Here is a 17,108-nt window from a genome sequence, read left to right on the forward strand (position 1 = left end):
TGTATTGACTTAGTACAGTGAGTGTAAGATCTACTGACCTCAAGTTCCAGCAATATGTTACACTTTGACATATTTGGGATAAGTTTTTTGTCATGTCATAAGTTTATCTCATATATTTATGTTCATAAGCAAGCAAGTGAATGGAACCACACATGCTTTAGTGTAGATAAACAAAAAATCATAACTCGGTACAAGAGTAGAACCACAAAATAGTCATAAGCTAGGACAAGAGCAGAATCACAAACATTCTTAAACTAGCAATAGAGAAAAACTTAAAACATTCATAAAATAGCACTAGAGTTGAACCACAAATGTTTATAAGCTAACACCAATATAGATCCTCAATGTTCATAAGCTAGCTTGATATCCTTCATAACATGAAAGAGTCCAAAGTCCAAGGTGGAATTCATACCAACAGCAGTGAGGGGCAGGACATTTGAATTTAGCAACTTCAACCATTGGTCATGAAACATCAATAAATGAGCCGTGCCATGACAAAACCAACATAATGGGTTTGCGACCAGCATGGATCCAGACCAGTCTGCTCATCCGTTCAGTCTGATCAGGATCCATGCTGTTCGCTTACCAACCCTATTACAAGTAGAGAAACTGATAGCGAACAGCATGGATCCTGATCAGACTGCGCAGATGCGCAGGCTGGTCTGGATCCATGCTGGTCGCAAACCCATTATGTTGGTTTTGTCGTGACGCGGCTCAAATCTAAGGTTTTATCAAATATAACAAAGTAGTGTCATCTTGTAAAATCATTTTATTGTACAAAAGTACTTTTATATATGTAAAAAAGAGGTGAAATATATTACAATATAAAGATGTGTCAGATGTGTGACCATTCTAAAATGATAAAATATATAATCTGTAAGGTTATCTGTAAAATAATTTAAATTTACAGTAACATTTAACCCTCATGATTAATAGTAGTAAAAGGATGGTTGGTGACATTTTCAGTGCAATGACAAAAATAAACAGAAAAAAGATGTATCAAGATTTTTTTTCGTGATTTTTCCATGACCAATTAATCTTTCAAGACGCAAAATAATCTTAAGTGCCCATTCAAGCATAAATGGTGATTTCATATGTAAAAATAAAAATACCTTGACATTTGTCATAATTGTGAAAAAAAAAAATTTTACTATGAAAAAAAAATCAATAATCAACATGACCAAAAATTTCAGGCAGTACCTGTAACAGTAACTAAAAAGTGTGGGGCAGTCTTTTCTATAATTTAGGTATTTTTTTATATTGTATCATATACATTTTTTCATTATCAATTTTTGCTCAGTCACTTTTGAAATATATTAAGTGTACTAATTCATCTCAACTTGACAATGAAAAAATGTGCATTATGTCACTTAAAAAAGGTACATGCAGCTGTTACTTGGTTGAATTTATGTTTTAAAAACCCACTTACATAACATCATGTTCTTATATATAAATGATAACTTAAAAATGTAATTTAAGATGGCAATAAACTATAGAGTATATACACAAAATGACATGTGTTTTAACTGATAAAGAAATAAAAACATTTCTAAAACATCATCATAAAAGCACACCTTTTAAGTTCATGTAAATTTTGAATATAGGAATGTAATGAGACAAAAACACACATATTTCATAGAAATAAAATTTCAAAACTTTTAATATGGTGTTCATGTATAAGTATATCAATTATATACATTACTGGCTAAAACCCTCATGAAAATGAAAAAAGATGTGAAAACCTGTATAACTGAACAATTTTCAAACATTAAGGGTTTTCAGGATGAAATCTAAAAGTAAACAGATAAAACTAAGCGTAAACGTCATGTATTTATTCCAAGACGTTGACCTTTACATTCTAAGTTACTTTAATGCTCTAAGGTCATTTTTCATTGTTTAGTACAATACTGAATTCTAGTAGACCAGTATACAGCTGTCAAACCTATATTGGATTAGGCGTTATCTGAGTCCAATAAAGACTTCCCAGCCGTGTACAAGTTAATCGGTCCCCAGAAGTAATATTTTGTTCTCTAGATAAACTTATGAGTAATATCCTTTCCATATCATTTTCTTTTCAATATTTTTTGCAGTTCCACTACTCCTAGTCAAAACTTTGATTTAATTCTCAATTTAAAAATCAGAATATCTTAATAAATTTCTGTGCATTGCTAGATTGCAATCTACCTCCAGATTAGAAGATGGATGAAGATGCATTTACCTTCCAGCCTTGCATTAACACAAGTCTAGCTAGGGATAACAAGAAACTAGGTAAATTTCCTGAATAATTTCTGCAGAATTCATTATCATATCAGATTTTCAAATCTAAAACGTTAATTTCAAGACATTTTCTTTAAGTAATTATTCATGTAGGCAATTCTATGTCCATAGCTGAAATAGTTACCATGCATAATATTCATTACAATTCAACATTGTATGACGTCTCATACCTCAATATATCAAGTTATTATATGATGTTTTGTGATGAAGCATCAATGTCTTTAATAATCTATTGCACTAATTACAAAGTGACAAAGTTAAGAACAAAATGACAGCTGATATAAATGAGCTGCATCATGACAAAACATAATGCGTTTGTGACCAGCATGGATCCAGACCAGCCTGTGCATCCGCGCAGTCTGATCAGGATCCATGCTGTTCGCTTACAAACCCTATTACAAGTAGAGAAACGATAGCAAACAGCATGGATCCTGATCAGACTGCGCGGAGGCGCAGGCTGGTCTGGAATCATGCTGGTCGCAAACCCATTATGTTGGTTTTGTCGTGACACGGCTCAAATGATATGAAACAGAAGACAAAACAGAATAATAATTATATGGAAGGTTTAATCTGAATGTCAATTAAATTAACCCCAAAAATCATTTATTCACAAACTTGTATTGTTACAAGGTATAAAATATAATAATTACTGTACTCCCATCCTTAATTCTAAAATGTAGATTGTTTTTTAAATAAAAATATTCTCGTACTTAAAACATACAAATTTATACAAATAAGAATTTTGTCTTTTAATGGCACAGATTACATGTATTATGTACACACAGAAAGAAATGAACATACAATACTATGCTACAGTAGTTCAAAATAAATCATCACCATCAACACTGGCATACATTTATGCCAAACACAGGCATAAACATTATTTTTAACTAAAGCGTATAGCCTTTCATTATTCTGAACTTCGAATATTTAGCTCATTTTAGGAAGAACTCATTTTATTCATTAACCAGGCTTATGCCAACTTCAGTTATGTACAAATTTTACAAAAACATGACCAAGACCTCAAAAGGTTTAAAACCTGACTCATGGTTTCTAAACTTTCCATGGTGAAAATAAAGACTACTTAACCTTTATAACTGTGTAATGAACTTGCTTTAAATTTGAATTTGGATTAGCCTATTTATATTGTATGGAATATTAAAATCAAAATAATAAAACTGAGTTACCAACAGTATAGAAACTTGTCAGTCTTCTGGACATTAAGCCCCGGATATGTCACAAGTCTTGCCCTTAAAGTTGAAATTATGAAGCACAAAGTGGTGATAATTTACTTCCGTGCAATTTTCACAGAGTATTAGCCACGGATATGAATTTTGAGCCAAAAGTAGGTCACTGTACAGCAGTCAATGAGCACCTAAACATACAATAACCTGAGACAACAAGAAAAGGTAAGGTTGCCTTGATATGACTGTTTGTGCCAAGCAAAGGGTTGTCTTCCAAACTGTCACTTCATACTAGGGGCTCACTCACACTGTTACCCTTCCTTGTCGTCACTGCCTACTTTATGATGATGAAAGGATGAGCAAGGTGACATGACTTTATACTAGCGGCACAAACAGATAACCACTTGTTGTCATTCTCATGAAGTACATTTCAGACAAGATTATCTCTTTAGCCTAGAACTACATGTAATGACCTTATGAGGTTGTTTCTCTAAACTTAAAATCAACCTTTTGAAATATTATGCACTTTGAATTGAACTAACTACTGAGAAAACATTTTGAAAGATAATATAATTACAATAAAATCTGTATCAGGAATTTAGAGTTCTATTTTATACAAATTTTACGAAAAATATGACCTTCATTAAATTTACAATTAGATAAAATATAGATTAATGACAAAATGCATGATTTTCACAGTACACCAACTTTTAAACCTGTTTTGACATGAACATTTGTCCTTGAATGAATTCAGAGAAACTATCAACACAAAATCTTTCTTTTAAAAAATGAAAGTTTGCTAACATGAAATCATGTAAGTAATATTGAAAATGTCTAAAATACAATGTTCTTTATACGCGACACATGACATATAAAAACTCCTTATCAATTTGCATAGAAAAATTACTAATAAAAAATAGTTGGAAAAATTTGATAAAAATATGTATTAAATGTTTTCTTTATACACAAAGAGATCATTGAAAATACATGTATGTGTAAAAACAGCACTAACTTTCTTAACAGATGGTGTTGGTGCCATTTGACAATATAACACCTAGTTTGTCAACATAAATATTATATACCTATATCTTAAGTATAATTGATACTGTTTTCGATTTCTATGGTAACTTTCCATATGTCAAGGTACATGCAAGAAACCCCCTGCAGACAGTATTTTAGGCAGGAGATGTTACCTTGGTAACCCTCCGACAGCAAACTGGATAAAATCTGATTCCAATTCAAAGATACCAGAACTTCTCGCTTGAAATGTACCGTGTTTTTAGGGTTACAAATCATAAATGCAAATTGAGTCATATAATATAGGTCATAAACCATACAGCACATATTCAACATTCAAAAAATAAACTATTTTCTTTAAAAACAACAACAACATAATTCTTTAACAATCACATTGTTCTGTAAATTCAGAAAGTAAAATTTAAGTAAGTTATCAATTAATTTTCTCTTTTTTTTCCTGTGGAAACATATTACATTAGTTCATTATATTTTTGTGAAGTCCCTTAAACCTATGATCAAATTATAATAAAAAATTGCATTCATGAATGACAAACTTAATTACAATATGACAAACAGTTTAAAAAATTTTCAGTGAATGTTTACTACTCTTTATTACTAACCTAGGATTATAATTAATGTTTTGGAATATTGCAGCACTTTTCCATCTAATATTATCATAATATATTGTGGAATAAAATAAATTTTAACACCCTTTTCAAAACTGGCTGCCATTTTGGAAGTGAAAACTCAAGAACTCCAAAAGAGACAGTTAAAAATGATTTAGAAATAAGCAAATAAAGAATCCAAGGTAAAAATCAAAACAAAGAATTCAATTTACACATAATTCAAGAACTGCCACATAATTTCATGAAACTACAAGAAATTTGTATGTAATCATAGCAGATTTTATATGAACAAAAAACAAATCAAAATGGACAGGCAGGACTATGCATATACAAAATTTTCATGTAACTATAACAGAATTTATATGAAAAGAAAATACCAAAAACGACCTACAAAATGAACAGAGGAGATAATGCATAAATGAAATTCCTATGTAATTGAAGCAGAATTTATATAAAAATGAACCATAAAAACTGGAAAGGGGAGATAATGCATAAACATAACACATCCAATGCAAGCTGTGATTAAGGCTCAGAATGTGATGGTAGTAAAATTCTGTCTTTTATTGCATTGTTCATTTTTGGTGCTTCGTGTATTACAGGTGTGGATGCTGGCAAGTATGAACGTGGCTGTGGGGCATTGTGATGAGAACCCATATAGTAGCCAGCATTTGACCGTTCAGGTGTCTCTGTAGCATACTGAAAATTGTTAAAATATACTGTACTTGTGTTAAAATATATACGGTACCTGTGTTAAAATATATACGGTACATGTATTTCAATGACTAAACTTAAAGTTAATAAAGCGATATATATACAGAGCCTCTGTACTGTACTTTACAAAATTGTTTGAATTTTAAATAGATTAATTAAAAATGGGTCAAAGATAGAAAAGGCCGGGTTGCATTTGTATACCAAATATCATGAGGCTGCGATGTTACAAAAAATGTTTACCATTGACCATTAATGTCAAAAATTTAACTAAGTCGGTAAACAGGAAGTGGATGAGCGACAGACCTGAAATCAAATCCCACAGTTTGGGACCATGAGGCAATGCTGTATGCTAAATATCAAGAAGCCTTGATAAGTAGTTGCTGCGAAAACTGTTACAAAAATTTCCTCCTACCATTGACCATTAATGTCGGAAATTAAACTAAGTAGATAAACAGGAAAAGGATGAGTGACAGATTTGAAATCTAATCCCACCGTATGCAACACTGTGTCAATGCTGTATGCCAAATATCAAGAGGCTGTGATGAGTAGTTGCTGAGAAAACTGTTACGAAAATTTCCTACCACTGACCATTAATGTCGAAAATTTAACTAAGTTGTTAAACAGGAAGTGGATGAGCGACAGACCTGAAACCAAATCCCACAGTATGGGACCATGTGTCAATGCTGTATGCCAAATATCAAGAGGCTGTGATAAGTACTTACTGAGAAAACTGTTACGAAAATTTCCTACCATTGACCATTAATGTTGAAAATTTAACTAAGTCGATAAACAGGAAGTGGATGAGCGACAGACCTGAAATCAAATCCCACGGTATGGGACCATGTGTTGATGCTGTATACCAAATATCAAGAGGCTGTGATAAGTACTTGCTGAGAAAACTGTTACGAAAATTTCCTACCATTGACCATTAATGCTGAAAATTTAACTAAGTCGATAAACAGGAAGTGGATGAGCGACAGCCCTGAAATAGAATCCCACGGTATGGGACCACGTGTCAATGCTGTATGCCAAATATCAAGAGGCTGTGATGAGTAGTTGCTGAGAAAACTGTTACGAAAATTTCCTACCATTGACCATTAATGTTGAAAATTTAACTAAGTTGGCAAACAGGAAGTGGATGAGCGACAGACCTGAAATCAAATCCCACGGTATGGGACCATGTGTTGATGCTGTATACCAAATATCAAGAGGCTGTGATAAGAAGTTGCTGAGAAAACTGTTACAAAAGTTTTTCCCCGCCCGCCCGCCGCCCACTGCCCGCCCGCCGCCCGACATTCACCATACTATAACCCGGGTTTGCACCAGTGCAACCCGACCAAAAATGCAAGTATGAAAGAATTATGCTTGTAGATCTCTTAAAAGTGAATGGTACATGCAAGAAATTGTTGCTTAAATGTTCAAGCCAAAGTTAAAATAGCAAAATAATATTATATTCAGAAAGTTTAATTCTGTTTACATACAATATTTATGTAACAAAAACAATTCTTAGGAGAGTCAACCATAAGCTTATAGAAACAAGTTATTTTACTTTTTATAGCTTTTATAGAAATGTTTCAATATTAAAAAACAAGAGGGCCATGATGGCCCTGAAGTCGCTCACCTGTATATAGGCCCCCAGAGTGGGGCCAGTTTAACCCCCAGGGCTTTTATTCGAACAAACTTGGTAGACACCCGTTAGAAGATGTTTCATGCTAAACATCTACGGTCTTGCTCGTTGGGTTTTTTAAAAGAAGATTTTTTAAGTTTTTTCTTTACATATATATTTAAAAACAATGACACCCCTAGAGCAGGGCCAGTTTTGACCCCAGGGCTATTATTTGAACAATCTTTGTAGACACTTACTAGAAGATGTTTCATGCTTAATATCTAAACTCTAGCCGTTTTTTTTTTTCGAAGAAGATTTTTAAGTTTTTGCTATACACATTTAAGGAAAATTATTGTCCCCCGGGGCTAGGCCAATTTTGACCCCAGGGCTCTGATTTGAACAAACTTGGTAGACATCTATTAGAACATATTTCATGCTAAATATCTTAGCTCTAGCTCTTTGGGTTCTTTAAAAGAAGATTTTTAAGTTTTTACTATATTCATATAGGGAAAATCAATGACCCCCTGGGGCAGGGCCAATTTTGACCCTAGGGCTTTTATTTGAATAAACTTGGTAGACACCCATTAGAAGATGTTTCATGCTAAATATCTTAGCTCTAGCTCTTTGGGTTCTTTAAAAGAAGATTTTTAAGTTTTTACTATTTTCATATAGGGAAAATCAATGACCCCCTGGGGCGGGGCCAATTTTGATCCCAGGGCTTTTATTTGAACAAACTTATTAGACACCCACTAGAAGATGTTTCATGCCAAATATCTAAGATCTAGCTCTTTGGGTTTCTAAGAAGAAGATATTTAAAGTTTTTTCTTTCGGTTGCCATGGCAACCAGAGTTCTGCATGGAATTAAATTCTTTGAACAATTTTCAAAGGTGACCACCAAAGGAACATTCCTGTGAAGTTTGGATGAAATTGGCTTAGTGGTTTATGAGGAGATGTCATTTAAAGTAAAAGTTTACGGACGCGGGACGGACGCCGGACGAAAAGCGATCACAAAAGCTCACCCTGTCATAAAGTGACAGGTGAGCTAAAAAAAAGAACAGAGTATTAAATGCCTCAAAATTAAAGATATGAATAGAATGATATTAAAATGGATTTTTGTTTTCAGCATGCTTTTAATGTGGATTTTTTTTATATACATAATGAACACAATTTACTTAAAAATATTTGTTCAGCAAAAATGTCAAACATTTTGCAAAATGTATTTAAATGTTTTTTGACAAGGTTTTTCAATTAAGATGCCTGGATCATGAATAAGATGTCTTAATCATAGTTTAAGCCATACTGAAGACGTAACCAATTGTTTCCTTATTTATTACACCAGTACTGATATGTTTCCAAAGCTAAAAACTTGCAAATTGGCATATTTGTACATCAAAAGCTTGAAATAAGATTTTTATGACACTCAAGGTAATAATGAGAATGTATTTAATATCTAGAATTACCTGTAAAGCATTTGCATGGTAAGCACTTTTTGTAGGTGACATAAATGGTGGTTCATGGCCCCTTGACTCCTGGATTCCCTGAGCTGTTCTCCATGACATATCTTGTAAACCTGGTGTAAAACATAAATATACTTTAATAATTTAAATAAATAACTTAACAGTAAATGCACCGTCATTTTTAAACAAAAAGAAAACATTTTTAAATTCTTTTTATTCTTTATTTTTTGGTTGAGTTTTACATTGCACCAACACTGTTTGGGTCAGATGGCAACTTTCCAGCTATACTGGTGAAGGAATAGCTCAGGTGCCCCTTTTGCATTATTTCAGGCACAAAATAGCACTCAGTATAACCACCCATGTATAGTAAGCTAGCAAGATAGCTTCCTCACATGAAAGAATCCAAGTCTGTGTAGGGATTCAAACCAACAGCAGTGATGGCTACACAATCTGTTATCTAGAGAGAATAATAAACAATAGATTTCATCTATGACAGAAGGTGATATTACATTACATTCTTCAAGGCTTAATCTTAATGGCACCTTACTAAATAAGGAAAACCTTACAAGCTCATTTTCACAAATTCTTACATGTGAGATTTAATGTAAAGCTAGCCTATTGAAAGCTAAACAATACTCAGGTTTTGATATTGAGGAAGATCAAATGTACCAGAGAAGTCACCAATCATCTTTAATCTAGACACATGATTATTTTAACACAAAGGAATTCAGCAAATAAAAGACACAAATGTCAAATTCCATAGATCAAGATTAAGGTGAAGGTCAAGGGATTCCTCATACAAACCTTCAATACCATGGTCAAAGAGTTACCCCAAGTAGTTTTATTTCAGAATATATTGAACTACATTTTGTATATGATTTTTTTATGACCATCTTACTTTTTACATGAAATCTTACCACCAACAGCTAAACAAGATACTTACTAGGATTAGGAGCATCTGGGAGCTCATCTTGTGTAGCTTTAGTGGTTATTCTAGTTATAGTTTTTCTAGTAACCTGTGTGCTAGAGTCTGGGGGAGGGTCAGTGGGATCTCTCCTCGCATCAGTCCACACCACCTGTGATGTTTTAACACCAGAAAGCGGGTCCTCATCATACCTTACGAGAGAAGTACCTGGTTCTGGTAGCCTTGGGTCATCAAGAATTGTCCCTGCTGGTACCATAGACATGTCATTTGGTCCCGGTCTTCTATTTGAATTTTGGTTGTAAGGAGTGGATGTATAGTTAGGGGCAAGGTTATCCCTCATGCTGTCGTCACTTTGACTGTGGGTTGTCATGGCAAAGGCCATTTTGTGTTGACCATTAGGATTTGCTTCGACATACCACTGGGCTTGACCGGCCTGCTGATATGGCATGCCAGGTGGATACCCAGGCATATTTGGTTGGTAAGGTCCCATTGGATATCTGGGATCAAATGGTACGGCAGGTTGATAGTTGCCTTGGTAACCAGGCTGGTACTGATGTGCGGCATCCTGGGCCTGTTCATCATCTGAGAATATTGGAGCATAAAGCTCTGGTGGCACTTCATCATCTTCAACATTGTTAGATTTTGAATCAGGTGATTTGGATAGATTGTCCTCATTATTGTCTTTACTTGACTTCTTGCTTTTTCTAGGTGATTTGGGAGATTTTCTCTCCTTAGAACTTTTTCTTTTCTTTTTTTTAGGTTTTGGGGAAGAGTGAGCATCTGGACCAGTCATCTCACCATCAGTTTGTTTGTTTAATGCAGCACTACTACTAAATTCAGACGATTCCTCTTGAGTTTCCTTACCTGACAAACCCTGACCATCACTATCTGTTTGATTCTCAGACTTTTGCCGTCTTAAGCTCACACGCTTTATAGCTGATTGAAGCTCCGATGCGAAATCCTGAGTTTTTGGTTTTGAATCGTTTTCACTGTCACCAGCAAGTTTTTTAACATGTTCATAATCATACATATATCCTTCTTTATCTGGATTTACAAAAACACCCGCGGAATTTCTCTTCTTATCTCCATCATTATCAGCACCAAAAGTACCTTTGCCCCTCAATAACCTTTGACCAGAGGTTAAATTTGTTTCTCGCTCCAGGTCATTAATTGTATGATATGTGTCTTTATTATTGTCAAAATTTTGATTTTTGTCTGGTGGTCGAATTTCATTACGACCTCTAATCCTTGTAGTAGGTGAATTAGACAACTGATTGGGGTCAAGTCTCTGAAAACTTTTTGTATTATTATCCCTTCTATTATTATCATATGGTGACGAAACACCTTTGTCACCAGTAAAATTGTTCCTTCCAACTGGTCTTATATTATCTTTCTTTGTATTATTTGCATTCACACTAGTCAATGACTCCCAAATTCTCGAATCATCCAAGTCGAAATTGCTTCTTGAGTCAATATTTTTCCCCTCTGTATTATGCCATGCCACGAATCCTCCATTTTTGGAGGCAGCAGTATCGAGGGCATCTGATCGAGATAAGTTTTCAGTGCTAGCTTTAACAGTGGGTGCAGGATAGTCGTAAGGATTCAGGCCTGGTAGTCGACCATTTTTGTAGCACCAGCCGAGAAGAATGGCTGCAGCTATTATTACAATTACACCAAGAACTATACCAATAATAGCTCCAGCCGGGAATTTATATGTTCCGATATACTCATCGGCACCCTCACTGTCATCTGTGGGAAAAATATTAAGGATTATGAATAAGTGTAAGTTCAATACTGAAGTTGAATAAAAATCAAATTAGTAAGCCTCTGGCTCAATGAATTGAATAAATTTTGTAACAAACCTACATCAATATAATATTCTATTTATCACATACGTAAACTATTTACAGTAAAAAAATCATTTTCTCACTGATGCATATATAAAGTAACACTTACATTTTAAAAGTGATTTTATGCTATGTTTGTATAACATGAAGTCATGTTATTTCACTAGTTATTTCACTAGTGTAATATTGTTTTTTATTGAATGGCTTAAATTACATTTCTGCACATAAATTACATTTATGTGATGCATAGTTAAGTACATGTATATATATAAGAGAACAATAACGATAAAGTTCATAATTTGTTTCTTTTGTAAATCATGGATTAGTTTTAAGTTAAACAATATTTTCAAAGTTTATTACTATTCCAGTAAATGCATATCTAACATTTACTCAAAAGCAAAACTGTTCTCTATTATTATGATAATAGAAAATATACCAGTTGCAAAGAGAAACAATCAATTATCATAGTATTGCAAGCAATCTATAAGTTCCCTGTCGGTTAGAACCCCAGCAACATTCTGAAGGGCCATTGGCCATTCACTAATGTTTCAATTTTTCTCTATTTTAAGTAAAGTTGTTGGAAAAGTTCTTTAAAAGTGATCACAGGAAACAGTTTTTATGAACAGACTGACAGACGGACTGAAGGACACTCTAAAGTTAATATTTGAAACATCCCTATTACCAAAATATAACATTTTTAAAAGCAAATTCTTAAAGAGGAGATAAGTCTTGAAAATTTAATAAAGATGTAATTTCATAAAAATTTTCAGCTCTTTTTGACTAATCACAAATATTGTTATATTTGCCATGTTTTAAGCCTATTTGTTGCCATGGCAATCAATTTTTTCAAAATACATGTAGGTAGAAAAGATAAGACATGCATAATCTTCAGACTGCCCATTGCCATATGTCAAGTTTCATAAAAATATTTCCAGTACTTTTTGAGTTATCACTGGATTCAGTTTATGTGTAAAATTTGCCATATTTTCAGTCTATTTGTTGCCATAGCAACCAGAATTTTCAACATAGGAAGAAAAGAAAAAGACATGCATAATCTCCAGTCCAGTGCCATCTACCCATATTTCAAGTTTCATAAAAATATTTCTGGTAATTTTTGCGTTATCACTGGATCCAGTTTATGTGTAAAATTTGCCATATTTTCAGTCTATTTGTTGCCATAGCAACCAGAATTTTCAACATAGGAAGAAAAGAAAAAGACATGCATAATCTCCATACTGCCATCTACCCATATTTCAAGTTTCATAAAAATATTTTCAGTACTTTTTGTGTTATCGCGGGATCCAGTTTTGTGGACGGACTGACAGACGGACGGATGGACGTACTCACAAAATGATACTTATGTGACTTTTCCTTTGATCTTTTTGGCCATTTTTAGTCACACAAGGCTTAAAAAAATACACACAAGTAAAAAAGGATCAAAGAACAAAGAAAATTTACTGTCACCCATTGTTCTCCAAGTCACACAATCATGTACCTCTGGGTTCGTACAAACAGACAGCCAGACGGACGGAGGGTAAACCTAAAGTCCCCTCCGGTAAACTGGTAGGGGACTACTAAGGATACTTTCTTTATAATGCTCATTTAGAAATTAGAATAGATATAATGTTGTACAAGAAAACTTTGTTTGTCTGGTTTAAATGTTTGGTTATATGTTGCACCAAAACAGTTTACGTCATGTTTTGTCAAAATACAAGAAAGTAAAACTTTAACTTTATGCTGATGCCTTCACCAGGTGAGCAGGATAGCCCCAACATATTTTGAATAGTCAAGCTAAAATAACAAACTTGTGAGGAAGAATTTAAGCACAATTTGAAGATCTAATCAAACTTACAGTAAAGCTGTATTTTGAGCTGGAAATCACTCCCGAAGAAATACTGGTTCTGAGTTCGAGTCAACATGAGAGACATTGCCCTGTCCTTTGAATAGAACTGTGCAGTAGAGGTTGTTGAACCACAGCCCAATACTCGCTGAAATGACATACAATAATTATCAAACATGGCATTATTCCCTTCTGTAACTGGAGATAATCCTAGGCCACACAGCAAAACACTTTACAATAATAAAACTGTTCCTTTTTGTTGTTTAAGCTAAAATGATGACAGCTTTGCTAGTATTGGTTCCCCTTAACAATTTGGACCAATAATACTCTTTCTTCTAAAATAACATGAAGTTAATTATGATACGGGACTTCTATGACAGTTTCATTAAAGCTGTTGACTTAAAATAATATAATACTCCTTAACACTTTTGAGTTTTAGCCTTGCCCCAGACTAAAAGGAAGCTTTCCAATAACTACGATTCTGTGACATCCTTAAGACTCTTATTATATTAACAGCGGCAACCTGGATCTTTCCCTACAGTACTGCTTACAATTTGCTTTAATTTTGATATAACCTGTAAAGGGACTATATTAAACTATATTGTAATAACTCAAGGATTAAATGAGAACTAAATATTTCTAACCAGGTAATTGCCACCAGTGCCCTTGCCATCAAATATACGTAACTGAAGACCACAGTCACGAAATGAAGCCGCTTCTACCACAATTTCAAACTTGTAGTTCGAACTCGCTTGACTGGACTCAAAGTACACAACACAGTTTGTTGTAGGGTTAGATACACCAACTGTACCTCGTGGTTTTACACGAAACACTTCTCGATCACCTGCTGCGAATGTTTTACCGCATGCTGTAGGGGAATCCATAAACACTGAAAAATATTATTTCTTGTATGAAGCTGTGTTATATATGATAATTTGATTATGCAAAATAAAATGTTACAAGTTTGAAGAACATGAGAACATAAACAAACAAGCCAAACAAATATTTATTAATGTATAGTTTATTTATCATTTATATGGTTTGAAGCACAAAACCTTTAGTAGATTCAGAATGTTATACTGTCTATATTAACACCCTTTATTAACACCTTTTTTTTTTGAAGCAGTTATAACTTTTATGACAAATAGCTTCAAAAACTTAAACTGATAGGTTCAATAATTGCCTAAAAATACGACCATCTACAATGTATTTCTTAAACAAACTTTGTTTAAAATGGATAAATTTAAATGAATGTTTAAATTTTAGCTATAAGCCTATTGAAACCCTCTAGAATCCGTACTTATCAATGAATCTAAAGTTTCTTGCTCAAGGAAACAACGGCTTGCCCGGCTGACAGAATTTGAACCCATGCAGTCAGCAATCCTAAGATTACTAGTCTGATGCGCTAACCACTCGGCCACGCCCCAATTTTAGTAGTATATTTCTGGTGATAAAAGAATTATTTGAAATAACAGCATTATTGTGCTTTAAGAATATGACACTTACAGTCTCTGGTCTGAGCCTTGACTTCCCATGATATCATAATCATCAGCAAGATAAAGAAATTATTCTTCCTGCGTGACATGGTCTACTAAATAAAAAAGTAAAACATAGTATATAAAACTGATTGGCATGTTATTTTATATGTTTCAGTATGTGTAGACAAATCTGCATCTCAGGCAATGCGAATCACATCCTTTAATTTTTATTCATCAATAAAAACAAAATGCTCCATTCCTACTGCTTACATAATAGACAAAAGAATCATTTGATGTACGTTTTAAAAAAACAACAGGATCTACATTTTTATATGTTTCGAGTGATCCAGAACGACTTGAATGACAAGTTGTTTAGATCTATAACCTTTGTTTTACATGAAGTCATTCATATTTTCAAATGACATTTTTTTGTCGTTATAATAACTGTTTTATGTTTGTCTATATATTTTTCTAATTAATAAATTTAACTTTTTTTCTTGTTGATTTCTATTTTTTCTTGATCAGTATTAAATGTCAAGATTTCCAGAAAACTTTCGTAAACAGTGTGACAATTCTGGGATATTTAGAAGAGAAAAGAAATGACACCTGTTACTATTAGATTACATGTATATGAATCATGTTACAACCTAAAGCACTCCAAAAATATTGCAAAAATAACGCTTTTCATAAGGTGATTCCGATTGCCTACACTGACTGTATCATTAAAGTTTTATAAATAATAATATGTACTGTATATAAAGTCATGATATGTATCCATAAATTGGCACTTAAATTGTACCCAGACTGATCAATATGTAAAAAAGTTGTAAACAAATGAACAGCTGAAAAGTGTTTTTTGACAATTTTAACTCTATTATCAAAAGTTTACCTTGATCATTTATTTAATTTCATTCAGGTAAGTTACCTTTTTACAATGTTTTATATCTCTTTTCACTAATGTCCGTAAACCAATCGGTACATTTTACGTTTTATTCAGTAATCAACCAAAACAATATATTTTTTGACGGCAGCCATCTTTGATGTCATTATCCAGGTATTTCCTACTACCATTGACCTACTTTACCTGTGTATTTGTCACCTGTATAGGCAGACCTAATCCATAAATTTTAATGCGGAACAAGGGAAGTAATATTTAAAAATATTCGCATCAAGGGAAGTAACCTCGAGCGCTTTAAATGCGCTATATGAAGTATATGAAGCATAAGATAATATTTGCCAGAATAAATAATATCTGTTTAAAAACAAAGACTTACTAAAGGCCTCAACAGACGGTAGGATTTTGAAGTACATCACCAATTAAAACTAAGATGTACTGTGTAAAGGCTACTATTTCTTGAATTCGGAAACCTTGTGTCTAGATGTAAGGGATAGGACATGCTCTATTTTGAAAATCTTGTCGTACAGATTTTTACAGACCTCCCACAATGACAAGTAACAGATTACCAAATTATCTCCTGATAATGTGTGTGTGAATGAAATTCCAGAACAATTAGGGCTAAAAGGTAAACATAGTAGTAAGATGGGGTAAAAATGATGTTGAAAAACTCTTCAGGAGACCCACAGTTGTGTTTTGTTCGAATCCCATATTATTCCGAAAATGATTATGTCACGGTATTGAACTGTTCTCTAATTAGGGGAGGGGAGGTAGTTTGTAGACGGCCGGATAGCTTAGTTAGTAGAGCCGCAGTACGGTATTCAGAGGGTCCCAGGTTTGAATCTCGGTCAGGCTGTACGACAAGATTTTCAAAATAGAGCATGTCCTATCCCATACATCTATAGACACAATGTTTCCGAATTCAAGAAATAGTAGCCTTCACACATTAAGATTTGCCTGTACATCTTAGTTTTAATTGGTGTTGTACTTCAAAATCCTACCGTCTGTTGATATCACTTGGATATCTGTCCGCCTATCAGTCTGTCTGTGTCATTTTTATGTGCTTTTTTTCAGATTAAATTGCAGTATATAACACGTTCAGAGTTTGATGTACTTGTACTTATCTTTCTAGCAAAGATATAGATAACATCTTATCTTGTTATCTTTGTCTATGTCTTTAACATGACTCTTATTTATATTCCATTCTTATTCACATACACAGTCACTGTCAGCTTCAAACGCACT

General features: G+C 33.5%; 1 protein-coding gene across 1 annotated transcript; it reads right to left on the reverse strand.

The window, feature by feature from the left end:
- Window positions 1–4,883: 4,883 nt before the first annotated feature.
- Window positions 4,884–16,052, reverse strand: LOC132733576 (uncharacterized). Its single transcript, XM_060720238.1, has 7 exons — window positions 15,894–16,052; window positions 14,997–15,081; window positions 14,135–14,379; window positions 13,503–13,638; window positions 9,822–11,552; window positions 8,882–8,991; window positions 4,884–5,800 (listed from the first exon to the last, which is right to left on the reverse strand). The coding sequence occupies exons 2-7, from the start codon at window positions 15,073–15,075 to the stop codon at window positions 5,627–5,629; spliced, it is 2,475 nt and encodes an 824-aa protein (XP_060576221.1). The 5' UTR covers window positions 15,076–15,081; window positions 15,894–16,052; the 3' UTR covers window positions 4,884–5,626.
- Window positions 16,053–17,108: the final 1,056 nt, after the last annotated feature.

This window comes from Ruditapes philippinarum, unplaced genomic scaffold, assembly GCF_026571515.1.
Source record: "Ruditapes philippinarum isolate M1 unplaced genomic scaffold, ASM2657151v2 ctg6022_1_1_1_1, whole genome shotgun sequence".
In the NCBI taxonomy this organism is placed as follows: Eukaryota; Metazoa; Mollusca; class Bivalvia; order Venerida; family Veneridae; genus Ruditapes; species Ruditapes philippinarum.

What these genes read in the sequence shown, in the direction of transcription:
- LOC132733576 (XM_060720238.1), bottom strand. Translation starts at nt 15,075, where the DNA reads ATGTCACGCAGGAAGAATAATTTCTTTATCTTGCTGATGATTATGATA. An exon ending in GCACTGGTGGCAATTACCTG is followed by an intron (nt 13,639 to 14,134) that starts GTTAGAAATATT and finishes ATGTCATTTCAG; the next exon opens with CGAGTATTGGGCTGTGGTTC. An exon ending in CCCAGATGCTCCTAATCCTA is followed by an intron (nt 8,992 to 9,821) that starts GTAAGTATCTTG and finishes GTTTTACACCAG; the next exon opens with GTTTACAAGATATGTCATGG.